This window comes from Colossoma macropomum, unplaced genomic scaffold (genome assembly GCF_904425465.1).
Source record: "Colossoma macropomum unplaced genomic scaffold, Colossoma_macropomum, whole genome shotgun sequence".
Lineage (NCBI taxonomy): Eukaryota > Metazoa > Chordata > Actinopteri > Characiformes > Serrasalmidae > Colossoma > Colossoma macropomum.
Genome location: NW_023494798.1, coordinates 24,833,483 through 24,851,463, shown reverse-complemented (window position 1 = coordinate 24,851,463; position 17,981 = coordinate 24,833,483). Strand labels below are relative to the sequence as shown.

Here is a 17,981-nt window from a genome sequence, read left to right as displayed (position 1 = left end):
AATGTGTCCACATTTTGTCCTACAGCTTCTATTCCTTTCTGAAGACTTTCTTTTAGTTTTTAGACAAATCTTCAGGAAGATTTCACACCATCAGTTCATTCTTAGAAGTTGGTTGCATTTTCTGCTGTAATCTAAGTAATACCAATGACAGATTCAGACTCACAAGTCCATAAAACCTTACTCCATATTTCAGATGTCAAGGTTTGGTGTTCCACTGCAAACTTTTGTCTTTGTGTCTGTTTCCTTTTCTCAGTAAAGGCTTTTTGACAGCTACACGTCCTTTCAGACTCATGGCATTGAGTTATCTTCTCACAGTGAACAGAAACACTTTAGAATTTTTTCAGATCAGAAGCAAGAGTGCAACTTGATTTTTTCCTATCTTTCAGAAAAGAAGGCTTTAAATACATGCATTATAACATGTTATGAATGGTGCCAGTTTTGGTGGTCTACCGGGTCTTGAACGGTTGTTAGGAGTTTTTCTCTAAATCGTTCAGTAATTTTTGAACTCCAGTTTTGGAGACTGTGTAGCTTTCCCCTCCTTATGCAAGTTGATTGTTATTACTTATCTCAGAAATGTATATTTTAGCCATTTAGATGCACATGAGATATTTGCAAGACAGCTAAGGTGAGTTTGGGTAGTTACTTGTATGAATGTTAGTGTCTCTTTGAAGGGGAACATAATGTCAGTGACTCTTTTGAAAACACCTTTTTTTGGGAGGGTACAGATGTGACTGGTTGGTGTTAGGATTGGAAGGATGGAATTCAAGTGGCAGTAGTTGCACAAAATCACATTAAATACTGATACTTTTTTGGTAACACTTTCTATGAATGTCACCTTTGTAAGCATCTATAAACATAACATGTTAATGCATTCATAAGGCATTATAAACATGGCTATAAATATTATAAAAAAATGCATTACACGTTATAGCCATGCTTATTATGCATTATGATTTGTTAACATAATACATTATAAGTACTGATCATAACAAATTATAAGAGCTCGTAAGTTGTATTTGTCCGCTTTAAGTAAAGTGAAGCGTACTGTATTAAAGCCTCCTCCAGTGTTAAGAGTGAGGCTTCAAGTTAAAGTATTTACTGAAAGGATTTACTGAAACACTAAAACATACCCAATAAAGCACATTACAGGCTTTAAATGTCAGGTTTTACACTAGTGCTGCCATCAGTGTTTTACCTAACATGGGAAAGTCAGTGTACACCACCATTAGCTTGGTATTTGTCTTTACGCTCTCCAAGCTGGTACTGACTTAATTGGCACTGACAGTATAACATGTTATTGACACTACCTATAATGCATTATATTAACAATTCATAATGTATAATAAACATGGCTATAAAGTGTAATTCATTTTTGTAAATGTTTATAATCATGTTTATAAGGCCATATGAATGCATTATAACATGTGTTTATAGATGCTTACAAACGTGACATTCATAGAAAGTGTTACCACCTTTTCTTTGAGGCTTTTATGCAGTTTTCTGTTACATATGTTGGGTGTTTTTTATTTTGTATTTTTGGTCTGTTTAGACGAAGTTCAGTGAAAGACAGGAGGGTCTCACTTTTGCACAGTACTATAAAAAAGTAATAAATACAGTTAGAGGACTGACAGAAGCTGATGAACACTGACTGACTGATGTTCAACACTGTCACTGATTGGTCAAATTGGTGGGGGGGCGACTAATATAATTTATGTGTAATTTGTATATGTGTTTGCATATGTAGGAGAATCAAGGGCTGGGAGGCCAGAACCTGAAGATGTGACTGCCACACCATCTCCAGCTTCAGGTCCCACAGGAGAGGAGGCTGAACTAGTCGAACAGCTGAGAAAGGTTCTTCATCATATAGTATTCACTTTTTCTCTTGCTCTCTTTCACTCTCTCTATATATGTATGTGTGTGTATACATACATACATACATACATATATATATATTATATATAATATATATATATATATATATATATATATATATAGTATGTATGTTGCTGCTGTCGAAAGAAAACCTTGTATCTCCATGTTTGTTGTTTTTCAGTTTTTGAAAGTGTGTCTGTGTGTGTCTGTGTGTGTGAGAGTGACATGCCAAAAGTCATGGGATTGCAGAGTTACCTCAGGAAACGGCTTGGGAACACCTGTATAAGTTGTAAGGTATTATCTTGTGAGTGAGCTTAAACACCGGTCAGCGTGTTCATGGCAAGGCGACATAAATTATCACCGTTCAAGCGAGGCATGACAGTGGGTGCCAGGCGGCTGGGACATTCCATTTCCAAAGTTGTACAGGCATTTAACATTCTTGGGTCCACAGTGTCATGTGTATACCGGGAATATGTCATAGACGGCATTACCACCCACAGTGGTCAGCACAAAAGGCCACCCACAAGTACTAAATGATCATGCGAACAGAAAATTGACTCTGGCAGAAATGACATCCACTTTCAATGCAGGAGATGCCACACACGTATCCTGCAGGCCAGTGTAACGTTCTTTAGCTTCCATGGGATATGGGAGCAGAAGACCCACCAGAGTGCCTCTGTTAACACACAACACAGTGTCTCACTTGGGCTCTTGAGGTTGCTACCTGGACCCTAGACAACATGTGGCTGCTGGTAGGGTTTGCGTGTGCCGCAGACCCCATGAAGCCATGGACCATCGAGCATTTATGGGATGTGGTGGAGAGGTCCATTCACATCCGAGATCCTGCACCTACAAACACTACGGAGCTTTGGGTGGCTATTCAAATGGCATGGCTTAACATCCCTCCAGACGTCTTCTGTCCACTTGTAGAATTGATCCCACGTCAAGTTGCTGCCTTTCATGGGGCTAGAGGGGGTCCTACATGATACTAGTTCCTGTCCAATGACTTTTGGCACATCTGTGTCTGTGTGAGTCTGTGTATCTGTGTGTGTATATATGATTTAACTAGTGTCTGTCATGACTCTTATATAGAATATCGAATCTCGGCTGAAAGTATCCTTGCCCAGTGACCTGGGGGCAGCCCTGACGGACGGTGTTGTGCTGTGTCACCTGGCCAATCATGTCCGGCCTCGATCAGTACCCAGCATCCATGTGCCCTCACCTGCAGTGGTGAGTGAAAGTGTGTGTGTGTGTGTGTGTGTGTGTGTGTGTGTGTGTGTGTGTGTGTGTGTGTATTTTTTTTAAGTAGTTTACTTATGTGTGGGTGGATATTTCATAGCTGCCTTTTACCTTTAAGCCCAAACTGACAATGGCGAAGTGTCGGCGGAATGTGGAAAACTTTTTGGAGGCGTGTCGCAGAATTGGGGTCCCTCAGGTAAGCTGAAAATCTATTCCCAATAAAATTATTAATTTGATATTGACTGAGTTTATTGCATAGGTCTATGGCCATCTCAAACCTACAGGGACTCAAAGTGTCACTGTTGCTTACATTAGTGATGGCATAATCTACTGATAATTTTGGTGATTTGGTGACTTGGTAATTTTGATAAAGATTTTTTTAAACAAAGTCAAACAATGAAAAATAACATAACTGCTCAATGTCTTTGTTTTTTTTAGTCAAATAATCAAGTTTGAATCTATTAATTGTGACAGCCCTAATAGGAACTTGCTCAAGCTTTGTTAACCTCTCGTTCTTTAGCCTAATGCTTCTTATTTACATTTTCCAGCTCTTATACCACTAATACCAGTAACTTTCTCTTTCTCTCCCTCTTTTATCCCCTCTGTCTCAAACCATGCTGCATTTTTAACTCATTCCTTATTTTGCTCTTTTATCTGCCCACAAATTCACCTTTTTACCGCCCACTCCTTCCTGTCTGTGTGCGTGTTGCGTTTGTGCTCTGCTGCTTGTTTTGGACTTGGGGAAGGGATGCCTGTGCTCAGTTGCTGATGTTTTGGAGGGGGAGGTGCTGCACTTATACAGGCTTCTCGAAGCTTTGCTTTCTCTGGCACCTCCTCTGCGGCCCTCGCCTCCTTCCCAGCTGGCTGGTTTTGCCCTCTTCTACCTGTCAGTTATGTCCCTGCTCTGCGTCCTCTACTGCCACCTGGTGCCCCGCATTTAAATTGCACTTAATCTGAACAACAGTGTGCAAGTGATTATTATTTGTGACCAGTTTGTAAAGCACACCTGACCTTGTCAGCTTATGCGTATTAATATCTGAATACACTTAAGAAATTGCACGAAATGTACGACACAGTATTCTGAACAGCAGGTTGCAGAACTCAGTGACGAAGCACAACAGAGAGAGAGAATGCTACCTCTCAGCCTTAAGAATGAGGAACAAGCCTGCTTTTGGATGCTGCCTGCTAGCTAAATGTGTGTCACCAGCTGTGCTTACATATTTCTACGTTGCCCCATTGTTTGAAAGAGGGGTTTTTATATAGGTCTGTTGCAAGGACAAATTGAGCTCTTTGTGAGAAGGACAAGGCAAAGCCCTTCTTCTTCTATTATTATTATTATTATTATTATTATTATTAATAATTATTATTAATTATTATTATTATATTTTACAAACCTCAATGCTAATAAAAACAGAAAGCAGGGATTAGTAAAAATCTGTTGGGTTTTTTTTTGTTTGTTTTTTTGGTAAATGTATGCTCATTCCAAATTGAATGCAATTTATTTCAAAAAAGTTGAGACAGGAGCGTATTTAGTACTGTGTTACATTACCTAATTGGCAGGTCAGTGTACCACCTGCACTCTATGATTACACAGCTTGCTGTTGTAACATGTAGAATGTGGCTTAGCGTTGTCATGTTGAAATATGCATGGAGGTCCCTGAAAAAGATGTTGTCTAGAAGGCAGCATGATGTTCCAAAATGTGTATTTATCTTTCGGCAAGGTGCACAACTCTGGGCCGGTGTCCAGCACAGTTTGGTATTTCTACTCAAACACATTCGCTAACCTGGCAATTAACAGGATTTGAATCAAGTGTGTTTTGAGCAGATAAATCACCAAACTATGCTGGACACCAAACCCCCATGGCTGGAGTTGTGCACCCCTGCTGTAGCCACTCCTACACCCACATACAATAACAGACCCTGGCTTTTGAACTTTACACTGGTAGCAGTATAGATGGCCCTTTTATTAATGGGCCCAGAGAACACATCTGTTATTTCCACAATGTGAAAGGTTGTTTCACAGTACACGTTTCCACAGTGCATCAGTCCATTTCAGAAGTTGGTGGATGCATTTGTGGATGCAGGGATGAATAGTGTTTAGTAAAAATGTTTTTTTTAAAGTATTCTTGAGCCAGTGTGGTGATATCCATCACAGAGGCATGCTGGTTTTTAATGCAGTGCTGTCTGAAATATCGAAGGGCACAGGCACTCAGTTTTGGTTTTTGGCCTTGACCTTTACTCACAGAGATTTCTCCAGATTCCCTGAATCTTTTCAAAGTATTATGCACCCTAGAGGGTGAAATACCTAAAATTCTTGTAATTTTTACTTGTTCTTAAACTGTTGGATTATTCACTGACACTTCTTTTTTACAAAGTAGTGAGCTTCTACTCATCCTTGCTCATAAAGGACTAGGCCTTTCCTGGATGCTTCTTTTATGCCCAAGCATGATTTGTTTAAGATGTTTTGTGAACATTTCAGTTTTCCTAGTCTCAACTGCCCCCAGTTCCAACTTTTTTGGAAGAGGTTGTCTGCATTAATTTCTGAATGAGTGAATATTTACAAATATTTACGTATATTTTTATTTGGGGAAAAAAAAACTTGATAAGGTAAAATACTAAATGTCTTGTCTTTGTACTGTTTTAAATATGACTAAGTGAATTAATGAATCTCTGCTTTTTGTTTTTATTTACATTTCACATACTGTCCCAACACTTTTGGAATCGAGGATTGTAGTTTGTTTTTGGTCACCAAATCTAAGACTTCCCTTGTCTGTCCCTTTGTGCCTTACTGCATCTGTGTTTGTCTGTATGTCTGTATGTTTATTTATTTCTTATTTTTTTCCTTCGGCATATTTCAAGGAATTCAAGATGTAAATAGAAAGCATTTAACCATGTAAACAACATAGCCATATGTTTGTTGACCAGATAAGGTGGTCTCTTTTCTGAACCTAGTGGCCCTCCTCACCACTAAGCTAGACACAGTATCTGTCTGCAATAATTTCTTCCAAAGAGCTGGTTTGCTGAGCTCATAGAGAAATACTACTGTCACTCCTGACCTAGCGTGGTGTGATTTATGTATTGTGCATTTCTTTGCCATCTAAGCAGATGATTATACAATCATGGGCCATAGCTAGACATCTCTGTTCAGCTGTTTTGCCAAGCAGGGTTTCCTAATCTACTGTACATGCCATGCAAGTTCTTAGAGTTGATACATTGAGGACTTTTGTATTCTATTTTTTGAAGAAAGTCCCATAAGTAGAAAACATTCTCAGTGATGCTGCAAAATTAAGTAGCTAGTTAGAAGACAGCTTTAGGAATGCAGATGATGACTTTCTGTGAGAAGCGCATGAGAGAAACTGAATGGTGCAGTATGTCTGTACTGATGATCTGAGAAAGTATGATTAGGTAGAGTGGTTGAAACTCCTGTCAGTATTTCTGTGTTTGTGTTTGTATTTATCCTGTTGCCTAACTTTCCTATAAACTTTTTTTCTAATGACTCTCCCACAACTTTTACAATAAAATCACTGACGTGAAACAATAATATGATTGCTGTCCTTGTTCTTCACTCTGCTTCTTGCCTTTTCTCCCACTCCTGTGCACACTGAAATCAAGGGTATTAATGGGGTATCTGTCCCACCTTTGCTGTAGTAAAAGCCTCTTTTCTTCTGGCAAGGTGTTCCTCTAGATTTGGAACATTGCTGTGAGGATTTGATTGCATTCAGTCACAAGAGTATTAGTGAGATCAGGTGCTAATGTTCTCGATCACGCACACCATTCAAGCTCGTGCCAAAGGTATGGGATAGGGCTCCATCACACAAGGCTTGGCATTGGGCATGGTGACCTTAGGCTCATGTGCAGATGCTCCAGAGCATATATACAAGCTGTGTGTACACAATTGAACACCTGTGTCAGTAGTGGATGCACCTTAAAGTTGCTGAAGTCATTAACCAGATGAGGTGTCTGAATACTTTTGGATAGATAGTGTACAAAAACTCAGACATGTAGATCGACTGATCGTTTTGGATAGGAAACAAAATGGCTGTGTTTGCATTGTAGACATAATGACTCCTGGTTCCTATCACCACCACTGTTAAAAGAAAAGTCATTATGTTACTCTACAGTGCACCATTTTCCATCAGATCACTCTGAATGACTTTGTCCACATTGCAATGGTTGAATAATACAGAATTTTTGAAATCGTAGGATTCCCCTTTAAGCCACTGCTGTTTTCAGTTTGTAAGTTTGTAATATGTTTTATATGTAATTCAGGAATTGGTATTGAAATCAAGGTATCATATTGGTATTGAAAAATTGATACCCAGCTCTAGTTATTAGGTTCCATTTGAGACTGGCGCACGTTATGCATACCCCTAGGTGCTCTTATTTCATGTGAAATGTTTAAAAAAAATCTCTTCTTCACCCATACCTCCCTCACTGCTGTCCCTCTATTTTCTCTTCCTCCCAGTTTTCCTTAAGATCATGGCTTTGATTTGCCATTAATCTTTCACTCCAGCTTTAAGTTATGCTCTTGAGTTTGACGTCTTCATTTTATTAAGTTTACCATTTTGAAAATGCCATTATTATTTTTAAGTTGTGGTGATTTTTCATTATTTGTTTCTTCATTGACATGCCCTTTTCCTCTCTCCAATTTTGTTTGTACCCCACCCCCATCTCTGTGTCTCTGTTTGTTTGTCCCTGTCTTACGTCTCTGTGTGTGCGCACATGGCCTCAGTCCCAGCTGTGTCTGCCCCTCCACATCCTGGAGGAGAAAGGTTTGCCTCAGGTGGCCGGGACTGTGCGTGCTCTTCTGGATCTAGCCCCCCCAAAAAACTCTCCCTCACCCAGCACGGCCCCAGCTAACCCCAGCACTGCTTCCACACTCACCATGTAGGACAGCCATACCTGCACAGACTGGGGAGCAGATACAGGCAAGGATTCTTCTCCCACTTTTGCCCACACAGACTCTATTTGTTCCTCTCGTGCTTTATGGACTGTAGAGACTGAGACCTAGAGAGGCTTCCTGTATTTTTCCTGACAAACTGTCCACTCCCCATCACTGGTCGCCACCCACCCGCTCTGTAAGGAAACCACAGCACCGGCTGAGCCTTCACAGCTGAAGGAAGAAGAAAGGTTGCAGTGAGAAAAGAGAAGAGGAAAGTCACTGACATCCAAACGCTGCACACACACAACCAGCAAACGTGAGATTCATTATAGATAGATAATATTATTTTTATCACATGATTATCTCTCATTAATGGTTATATTTGCACCATATTATTATTATTATTATTATTATTATATTATTATAATTATAATTATAATTATTTTTAGTGATCATGACTGACTGAGGCATGTCAGATATCAATCAGGGTGAGCGTTGAAGTTTCGGTTGCCATGGTGACACAAGTTGGCTCTATCTCAGCTTACAAGATAGCGCCACATTTGGGTCAAATAGACAGTTAAAATAAATTACACTAATTATAGGCATTAGAATAACTTATGGGGCAAAGTTAAAAGCTGCACCTCAATAGTGGGACAGTGATCCTCAGTTAAGGCAAACACGTGCATGTTGCACAGCACATTTGACAAGAAATGTACGTATGTAGCCACAGGGTATGGACACTTAAAGTAGATGCAGTGCTGGTAAAGAATAACTTGGTTTGTAATGCAAACTTTATAAAACTGTTTAATATAGTATGTTAAAGTGATACAGCAAAGCACTATTCGTGTATGAACTTATAGGGGGCTAGAGATGTAAACACTGTTAAAGATTGAAACACTTCTACAGCCTTTTGTTTTTTTTTGTTTTTTTTTCTTTGCAGGCACTGTCTATGCCTGTCTGTTCTGTTCCGAGCACCAACCAGTGCTCATAGTAACGATTTGACTCTAGAGAGGGCTTGCAAATGTTACTTTATTGTTGTTATTCTTAACAGGTCATGCATGCATGTGATATTAGGTGAATTGGGGGGTGTAGAGTAGGGGTGCACGCAAAGGCTGTCCTGTTGCCTATCAACAGGACTGTGGTGGTTTAGCCACCTTTGCATGGCTTGCTTGTCTGTGTCTGTCATCAGGAAACCTCATATTTTGTCCTCTCTCAGAAGCTATATGTTTGTGCCAGGCATGCACATACTCGCACCCAGCAGTATGTTTTCAGAAGGCTGTCCTCACTGCTGAGTAAAGACTCATTCAGTAGCATGAGTATAGATGCACCACTGCACCTTGGCAGGGTAACTGGGGTGTTCAGTGCTTTAATACTTGTAGAATGTAAAAATTTACTTGGTGATGGTTATTTTGGCTGGTGTTAAGTGAATATTCTTATGGGTGGGAGAGCTGGCACTGTAATTTTCACTTCTTGGTGAATAACACAGCGTTTAGGTCAGTGCACCAATGCTTGCCCACATTTCATAAAGGATTTAAAAGTTTGAAAGAAAATATGCAGACAGATTTTTTTTATTTTATATTTTAACTTGCTTTTTTAGAGACTTGAGTTTTAAAAAGGGAAGTTAAAAGTGATTTTAAATATATTATAAATGTTTTTGCATTTTTTTTTAAGGATTTTCTTTTTTTATTTTGACTAGGGTATTCCCCAGCAGAAATTATGTTGACCGTTCTGCAGGATTTTCTCCTGCGTGTCTGTACAGTAAATTAATACATTCCATACGTTTACAAGTATGTACTGCTGCCCACATAAGAGTAACTCCTAAACGTACTTCATATTCACAGTGTGGACTTCTTAGACCCCCAAACCTGTGTATTCTTTTCTCCCTCTCCCCTTTTAAGAAGCATTTTTTTCTCAACAGTTGTCCCATCAAAAGTTTACTGTTATTTTATAAAGTTAGGTAAATATTAAAGTATTTTCTGGTATGAACATTTGGATTTATTATAAAATGGATTAATAAAGTTCCCATTTCGGCCATGTTGCGATATATATATATTTTTTTTTGCTCCATTGAGGAATCCTTTACAGCCATCATAACTTGCTTTAAGAATACACATCACTTCTTCTTTCCTTTTCCTTTTCCTTTTTTGCTCTCTTTAGTTTTGGGTTTCTTGCTCTTCTTGTAGGCACCAAGGCCTTTCCTAACCAGACTTCCCCTCCACCATGACTGAATCTGCAATGGAGAAAAAGAATAAATGTTGGTACGCTCCATCAAACAAGGTTAAAATTTTGGGCAAGGCTGCTATGCCTGGAACATGTTTTTCATCTTTTCTGTAGGGTGGACAGTCCATATTTTTAGAATCCCTACAAACAAAAAAAATGGCCTTGGAGAAGAAAAGTCAGGCCAAAAGTTCACCTTAGTTGCTGCATCCCTCTCCAGCTGATCTTTCTCCAGTTGCTTGCGCAGATTCTCCTTCTCCAATCGGTCCTCAATGATGACCTGCTCTGTCTCTCTATACTAAAATCCATAAATTAAATGTTATAGTACTGTTCTAGAGTCAAAGACTACCCTTCATTTATTTAATCTTTAGCCAAAACAGCCAGTGTAAAATACAAATGCTTAAGAAAAAATTAATAATTAAAAAGAAAGCACTTTCTGTCCAAAGGGGCAAAGCAAGGTCATTTTTATTTTGGCTGTCCGGAAATAAATTGGACTGCAAACAATATTGTTTTTCAAAAATAAAAATGGGGTCTTTTATTTTGAAAAATATATCTAGGCAAAAATGACACAGTAGTCCATATTAATATCATGTAAACTATGTATACTATATGAATGTTGATTTAAGAGTTCATGAACATGTTATGTAGTGTTTATGTAAGATGTCATGAATGTGCTATGTAGACACTCTTCAAGTCAAGTGTTACTGGATTTTTTCAGACCTGAAGCAAGAGTGGAGCTTGACTTATTTGATGTTAACAGTTTTGGTGGGCTGTTAGGTGTCCCATTCTCTCTTTATGGAAATCTTTTTTGATCTATTATTTTCATTATGCAAGTTGATTATTTAATAGTTTATATGTCCTGAAAACTGAGTAACTTGTACATAATAGTCATTTTGACTGGAAATTACATAAATAAAGGGTGGTCTTTGACTGCACAACAATGTATGTTACTGAGGAAGATAAAAAAGGTGCAAAATGAATGCCTAACCTTTTTAGCTAGGTCCTGTAACTGTGCCAGGTTGTTGGTCTTGTTGATTTTTAAAGTATTAAGTTCTTGCTGCTTGTCCTCCGTATCCTTCTCATAACGCTCCATCCAGTACTCCAGCTTTTCTCCCAAACTCTTGAGGCACAGACAATAGCAGAACAGATACTACTTAGTATTAAAAAAGCCACATGGTTCAAATGCGTTGATCAGCTTGAAAATTTCCTGCTTTTGACTTTACCCAAACCACATGAGTTCTAGTGTCCAAACCCAACCTGAGTCTGTCAATATTCTGTCTGAACCTGACCCAACTCCAAAGTGCCTCATCAACTTTTGAGTACGAAATTAGCCTGAGCTCAAACAAATTCTGTCCAAAACAGACCCCAAACTGGCCAATCCATCACCCAAAATGCTGAATAAAACCTCATGTTTTTAACAGTAGTCCTGGTTAAATTACTGTAGTGATAATAACAGACATAATAATATCACAGATCAAAAATTAATAAAATATTATATTAAACAGCTGTCCAGAAGTAAGCTGTCTCTGTTTATTCCTCAAACTCTTTCTGGTCACAGAACATGGTTTATATAACAAAACTACATTTTTGGCCAAGATACTGTTTCTCACAAGCAAGAACAAATGCAGAGTAAATCTGAACGTGAAATTTGAAGCTGACCCGAGTCTGGCACATTTTTGAGAAAAGACATCTGAACCAGACGTGAGCAGTTGGGTTCGCACAAATATGTCAAGCTCTAGTCAACATTAGGTTCGGGTCAGTATCAGCATGAGGGGTTGACTTACACCTGGATTTATATTTAAATAATTTTGTGTCAGTATAATTTCTGGATTATATCACTCACCGTTTGATTGTCTTTAAGGAAAGATACCATCTCCGTGTGAACCCTCGTCTCTTCATCCAGCTTCTCCTGTAACAACTAATAGAACAAGCACAGTCTTAAATAGCATTAGTCCTGAGGGCAATTGAAAGATCACAGATGAATATGTATTATTGAAGACAGTATAAAATGGTAGGAAAGTGTAAACACATACTCTTATCTCATCCTCCATCTCATTTTCCTTCTGAGTGTAAAGTTTCCGTCCCTCATAGACCAGCAGTTCAGCGCTGCTCTTCACATACTTCTTTTTCAGGCTTGTCCTCTCTTTCAGCTCCTGCAACTGATCCTTCAAGTGTGCTGTACTTTCCTCACGCCTCTAGATGGAAACAAACAGGTAAATATTACCACCTGGATTTAAAAGAACCAGGTCCAGACAGTCTGCATGATGGGTTTTGGCAAATGAGGATTGGTGAAACCCATTAGATTAAAAAATTATACGCATGGTTCTTTAACAAATCAGTAAACTGGATAACTTAAACCTAACGAGGGCTGTCCAATAGAATTGTCCCTTATTGTCCCTTCAGACAGGCTTGACTTTGGGTTTAAAAGGCCCCTTTCTTACTTTTTCTTGCATTTTTAAGACAGATATGTCAATGAATACGTGCTTATATGTAAATGGGTTGGTTTTTGTGACCTCACAAACACATTTAATTCATAGTGAGCCTTTTTTGCTGTTTAGTTTTCATATATAAGTTGGGGTATGAAGGGTATAATGTGAAATGTTAACTTTTACGTACTGCATCAAACTTTTTTTTTAAAATAAATAAATGAATAAGGAAGGAAAATTCAACTTTCCATTATATGGAAAATAAAGTTGTCTAGCTAACAGAAATTCTTCTTTGTGATCTCCTCTGATGTAATTGTAAAAAGAATGAAGCCATTCATGAGACATTGGCAAAAGAAATAAGACTTGATAGGTTAATGTAATGCTCGTTTTCATTGCTCACAGTGTTCTTTTTTACTTTTTTTCAATTTTAGCTTTATTTTGCTCAAGAATTATTACACAGCACTTTGGCCAACAGTAGTTTGTTGTACATCATTTTGAATAATTTAAGATTTTACTTGAACAGAAATGTTACTGAATATTTAAAGCTATGTTAGAGATAACTTTCATGCTGACTCAGCAAGGCTGATGTTTTTTTTTGTTTGTTTTTTTTTCCCCCAAACACCGCAAGATGTTTAATGACGACCGAACCATTATGTAATTATACATGTGATCTGTAAAAATCTGTAATTACCTGAAGCTCCTGTGTTTTTTCTTTTTGGACGTCAACCAATTGTCTCTGTAGCGCTTTCGTCTTGAGGCGACCCTCCTCTTCCCTGCAGCACATGGAGCACTGTTTATGTGTGTGTAGTGCATTACAGCATAACTTACTGCTCAGTGCTTTGCTGTAAATAATAGTTTGTTGGTGTTCATGTCTAGACCTGATGATTATGTCCTGCAGATGAGCCTTTCTTTTCTTCTCCTCCTCCACTGCCTGTTGCAGACTGTGAAAGGTGCCTTTCTTCTGTAGCTCGGCCAACACGTCCATGATCACCTGGGCCACAAACTGCCTGCAAGCAGGGTTTTTATTTTATCATAAGGTCCCTGAATCATCAAGGTGCTTCCAGACATAAAAACCCCACTTTGTTCAAGCAATCTTAGCCATACATAAGAGTGTGATTGTGATTGCAATCAATATAGTATCTTTAGCTTAAAATTATGGATTGAAATTTTAAACTGTGTGGTCAGTACGCCCCTCTGCCATTTCTGAGAGTATATTGTTTGCCATCTTTCCTAAAATCCAGTGTCAGTGATCAAAATTTGGCATGTGGGTGCATTCTGTTTGTATAAATATTGTTTATAGCTCAGCTGCAATGCGTTCTAAAATATTGCACAAGGACATGCTACTTTGCAGTTGTTTTGAAATATGATTTGTATTTTTCTGAGCTAAACCAATCTATGTACACCCAAGAGGTTTATAGTACAGGCAATGGTCAAATGGTCAACAAAATGTTTTGTTGGTCTTCAAAATGAAAATAAGTAAACACAATAAAATATGGCCTAAAGTATGTACATTTTAGTGCACAATTTCTATTTATTTACTGAGTTTAACATATTGGGGAAAAAATAAAAAAATATATGTGCCATAAATTTTTAACAGGCCACATTTAAAGTTTCATATTTTTCCAACATGTTAAGTTCAGCAAATATATAGAAATTGTGCATTACAGTGTGCAGGCGTGTGTTCTCTGTAGAGGATGTGTTAATTTCCACTTAGAAAATTAACAGAACATATTTTGACCGGTGGTGCACAAACTTTTGCATAAGACTATTAACGTGACCACAAAAAAAAAAAATTAAGTGCTTAAATGGTTCCTTGCAAAGTTATTCTTCTCTGTGGTGAGGCAGACATGTTTTCCTTCATAAAACATTTTTAAAGTATAGTTTTTAAATATAGTTGCTAAATATTTAACTGTGCCGTTTTTGAATAATTATATGCACATATGTAGATGGAACAGATGTAATAGTGTCGATTTTTAATATTTACATATGTCAAACACATGGAAATATATTACTTGACACATGTTTAAAAAATATATAGAAATAGACTTTTCTAAGAGTTTAAGAGTAAGAAGAAATGTTAGCTGCACCTGTCTCTCTGCAGCTTGGCCAGGTTGTCTCGGGACAGAGGGCTTTCCTCCAGGGTGCGGTTTAGTTCTCTGTGTGACCTGTGCAGCTCTTGCACAGCCTCAGACAGGTCAGCACCCTCCGCCTGACCTCCTCGGGCAGTCTTCAGGTGATGCTCAGCGGCCCTCTGTTGCTCCATGACCACACCAATGTCTCCTTCCACTACCTGCTCAACACACAGGTAAGAGACAGGGGAAGCTGGTGTGCTGTTGTAATAGTGGAAAATAGAATTTAACATGGCCACAGAGTAAACTGATACAGGCACCACATTAGGCCAAAGGAATCCTTACAGCTCTGCTAATGTGTCAGTAGGTTTAAAGGGGAACTCCACTGATTTTTCAAAAATTCTGCATAATTAAATGACATAAACAAAGCCACTCAGAGTGGTTTGGTGTGAGGAAGCAGACGCCCATTTCTAAAAGCTCCTTCACAGAAAGTTATTACATGAAATGTTAATGCTGCCTGATGTCTTGACACTTTTATGATAGTTTTGTAAAAACGTTTTGGCTTAAAACATATTCCAATTCATTTATTTTAACCCATTCATGGCGCAGCTGTACACGTAGGGCGTTGTAAAGCAAAATAGTCCACAAAGATAACTTATTTTTTTCAGATTTATGGCTATTATCAACATTATATATTAAAACCCATGGGGCATGTGTGGGCACGCTGGTGGTTTTGAATAGAAAATATTTATATATTTGTGTTGTAGACATCGTGACCCCTGGGTCCTGTCACCACCACTCTAAAGACATCAGAGAGTTTCTCTACAATGAACCGTTTCACGTCAAACAGCTGAATAACTGCACATCTCAAGGACTAAATAATTTTGAAAAATTGGTGGAATGTCCCTTTTAACGCCACTGATTCAGAAGTTTCCCGTCGTGCTTTTCCTCTTATGCTGCTGCGGATTTGGACCGTGTGCCGGTGATCCTTATTACACCTAACCACATACAAACCATCTCGGCCTCTGGGCGGCTCCTGTACGTGTCTGGCATGATGTGGCCCAACACCGCCAGCTGGTCCGCGCAGGCCCGCAGCACCACGGAAACTCGCAGTAAGTCCGCTCCTGTTAGCTGGGCTGACATCGCAAATATAGACGTAGTTACACGACTCGGAACGGCACAGGCAGCGCGCTGTTCCGTTTACATCCGTTACCATGGTAGCACGACAACGTCATACGTAAGCACGGCGGAGCTACGTCACGCAAGGCGGTTTAAGCTTGCTTATTTATTATTTTATTTATTTATTTATTTATTTATTTATTTGCGCTTTCTTTACGCTTCTGTGGCCTTTTCGAGGAAATATCACCGATGTTCTCCCCATCTCTGTGTCTGGCAGGAGAATGCCAAGACTACAGATTGACGTAAGATTTATTAGAAGTTTTTTTTTTAAATTATTTTTAAGTTTTCGATTTATTTCCAATTTAGACTTGGAAAAATTTAGAAAAAAATATTTTGGGGTAATACGTGATTATTTGATAAGTCAAAACATACTTTGTGTTCGATATCCACTGACTGTTGCCCCGTCTTTGAGAGTCAGAATGTCAGGACTATGCTTTGCATAACAGTAGTAGCAACAGAAATATATATGTGTAAATGGCGATAGAATAAAACAGAAGCGGTAGGCTTTGAGCCTGACAGGTTTACAGAGTTATAGAAAACGTTATTTTGGCCTGTTCTAACACGTACTAGATCTTTACAGCCTTATTCAGAGCCATTTCAGGGGTTTAAAGTTTCAGCTGGGAGGTCTGTCTGTGTTTCTATGTGTGTATGCAGTTAATTCTGTCCATATAATATTTGAGATGGGATCAGACCTCACCGCAGGTCACGTATATAAATAATATATGTCCAAAAGTATCAAGATACGCCTACATATTAGTGAATTTAGCTACTTTAAGATTCACACACTTCACTCACTCTCAGACCTACACAGCGTGCATTAGTTTCATAGTGACTAGTAAATAATTTACAATACTGCATAATAAGTCTGCTGAATAACTCTTACTACAGTACATTACTGGAGTCTTAGGATCAGCGAGTCAGTAATACAGTTAGGGTTCATGGGGTTACGATCATTTGTAATGCCAGTAAATGTTTTTTCATCCAGTCCTGGGCCTTTAGTGTCGCTAATTAAAGCGCTGTCAGAACGTTTTTCTGAGCTAGTCTAGCAGTAATTCCTTTATCCACCAGCAGAGGGAGGTAGAGTGGAGACGGCAAAGAAGAAACAGACCATTTTCAACGAGCACAGAGCTTATCGATAAAATACTCAGCTAGATGACATAATAGGCAGTTTTCAGAACTGACCTCACTGATTATTAACGAGAACAGGTGGATCACGTGGATCGTACAGTTGTGTTTATACCAGAACGTTGACATTATATGTGACACATTATATGTGACACATACTGTCCTCATCTGAGTTTCTGTGAGTGCACAGAAAAAGACTGTCCAATTCTCAATTAATGTTCTCACATGCAACATTTATGTAAATGTAATTTAATTAATTAAATCAGTGTTTTCTACAATGGATTTAAATATGACTGAAGTGAACGTATAAAGAACATTAATAAAAAAACTTAGCAAATTAATACATTAGTAAATAAACTGAGGAATACATATGTTCAAAAAAACTATTAGTAGGTAAAAACACAAACAAAACCCAAAGATATCTTATATACATCATTTAATTTTACTTATGTACGAGGCAACTTATTTATTGTTGTATTTATTTTTCATATTGGCAAATCCGTATAGTGAATAGGTTGAAGGCTACTACATTTACAACTGACAGACATAAACATGCGTAAGTTCAAGAATTTATGTTATAATATAATTAAATCTTTGAGTTTTAAAAAAGGAAGCAGAAGAGGGCTGTGTTCCAATTGCCATACATGCATTCTGTATTGGAACATTTTAGCAAGTATAAATTTCTCAGTTATCCTGTGCTCATGCTGGATTAATGGCCATCTGGGAACTGGGAAGTTTCCAATTTCCACGAAGGAAAAATCCACTTGAATGGCCATCCAACTCCTAATTCCCACTTGGAAAGTCTGATTTTTAGAATTTCTACAGAACTCTGACTTCTCCAAGTTGCAATGCTGTGACATTGCATCACCGGCGCCTGTGGACAAAGAGTAACATGTTTTGAGTTTCTTTACATATATAAGAGCTTAATATGTGCACACAGCAGCCAATCAAGTGCTACATTCTATGAGCTTA

General features: G+C 38.3%; 2 protein-coding genes across 5 annotated transcripts in view; one reads left to right on the top strand and one right to left on the bottom strand.

The window, feature by feature from the left end:
- The window catches only part of lrch3 (leucine-rich repeats and calponin homology (CH) domain containing 3), a 35,483-nt gene extending 27,146 nt beyond the window's left edge, over positions 1–8,337 (top strand). The window contains exons 19-22 of one of the 4 annotated variants that reach the window (XM_036584634.1): positions 1,745–1,851; positions 2,965–3,102; positions 3,230–3,307; positions 7,844–8,337. In XM_036584634.1, coding sequence (XP_036440527.1) covers positions 1,745–1,851; positions 2,965–3,102; positions 3,230–3,307; positions 7,844–8,002 — 482 coding nt within the window. In that variant the 3' untranslated portion in view covers positions 8,003–8,337. Of the gene's footprint in view, positions 1–1,744; positions 1,852–2,964; positions 3,103–3,229; positions 3,308–3,857; positions 4,480–7,843 lie in introns of those variants that run through there. The other 3 variants (XM_036584633.1, XM_036584632.1, XM_036584636.1) reach the window with 3 other exon arrangements.
- A 1,769-nt stretch (positions 8,338–10,106) lies between these two features.
- iqcg (IQ motif containing G) lies at positions 10,107–15,885 on the bottom strand. The gene is made up of 9 exons (XM_036584788.1): positions 15,720–15,885; positions 14,724–14,926; positions 13,515–13,643; positions 13,328–13,409; positions 12,244–12,405; positions 12,054–12,128; positions 11,199–11,330; positions 10,407–10,508; positions 10,107–10,223 (listed from the first exon to the last, which is right to left on the bottom strand). Exons 1-9 carry the CDS (start codon positions 15,846–15,848, stop codon positions 10,107–10,109), a joined length of 1,131 nt encoding a protein of 376 aa, XP_036440681.1. The 5' UTR covers positions 15,849–15,885.
- Between the last annotated feature and the right edge of the window lie 2,096 nt (positions 15,886–17,981).

Excerpts from the sequence above, each read along its gene's own strand:
- iqcg (XM_036584788.1), bottom strand. The coding sequence starts at position 15,848 with ATGTCAGCCCAGCTAACAGGAGCGGACTTACTGCGAGTTTCCGTGGTG. Across the intron at positions 12,406-13,327 it reads AAAAAACACAGGAGCTTCAG|AGGCGTGAGGAAAGTACAGC; the intron begins GTAATTACAGAT and ends GTTTCCATCTAG. Across the intron at positions 11,331-12,053 it reads TCCTTAAAGACAATCAAACG|AGTTTGGGAGAAAAGCTGGA; the intron begins GTGAGTGATATA and ends CTGTGCCTCAAG.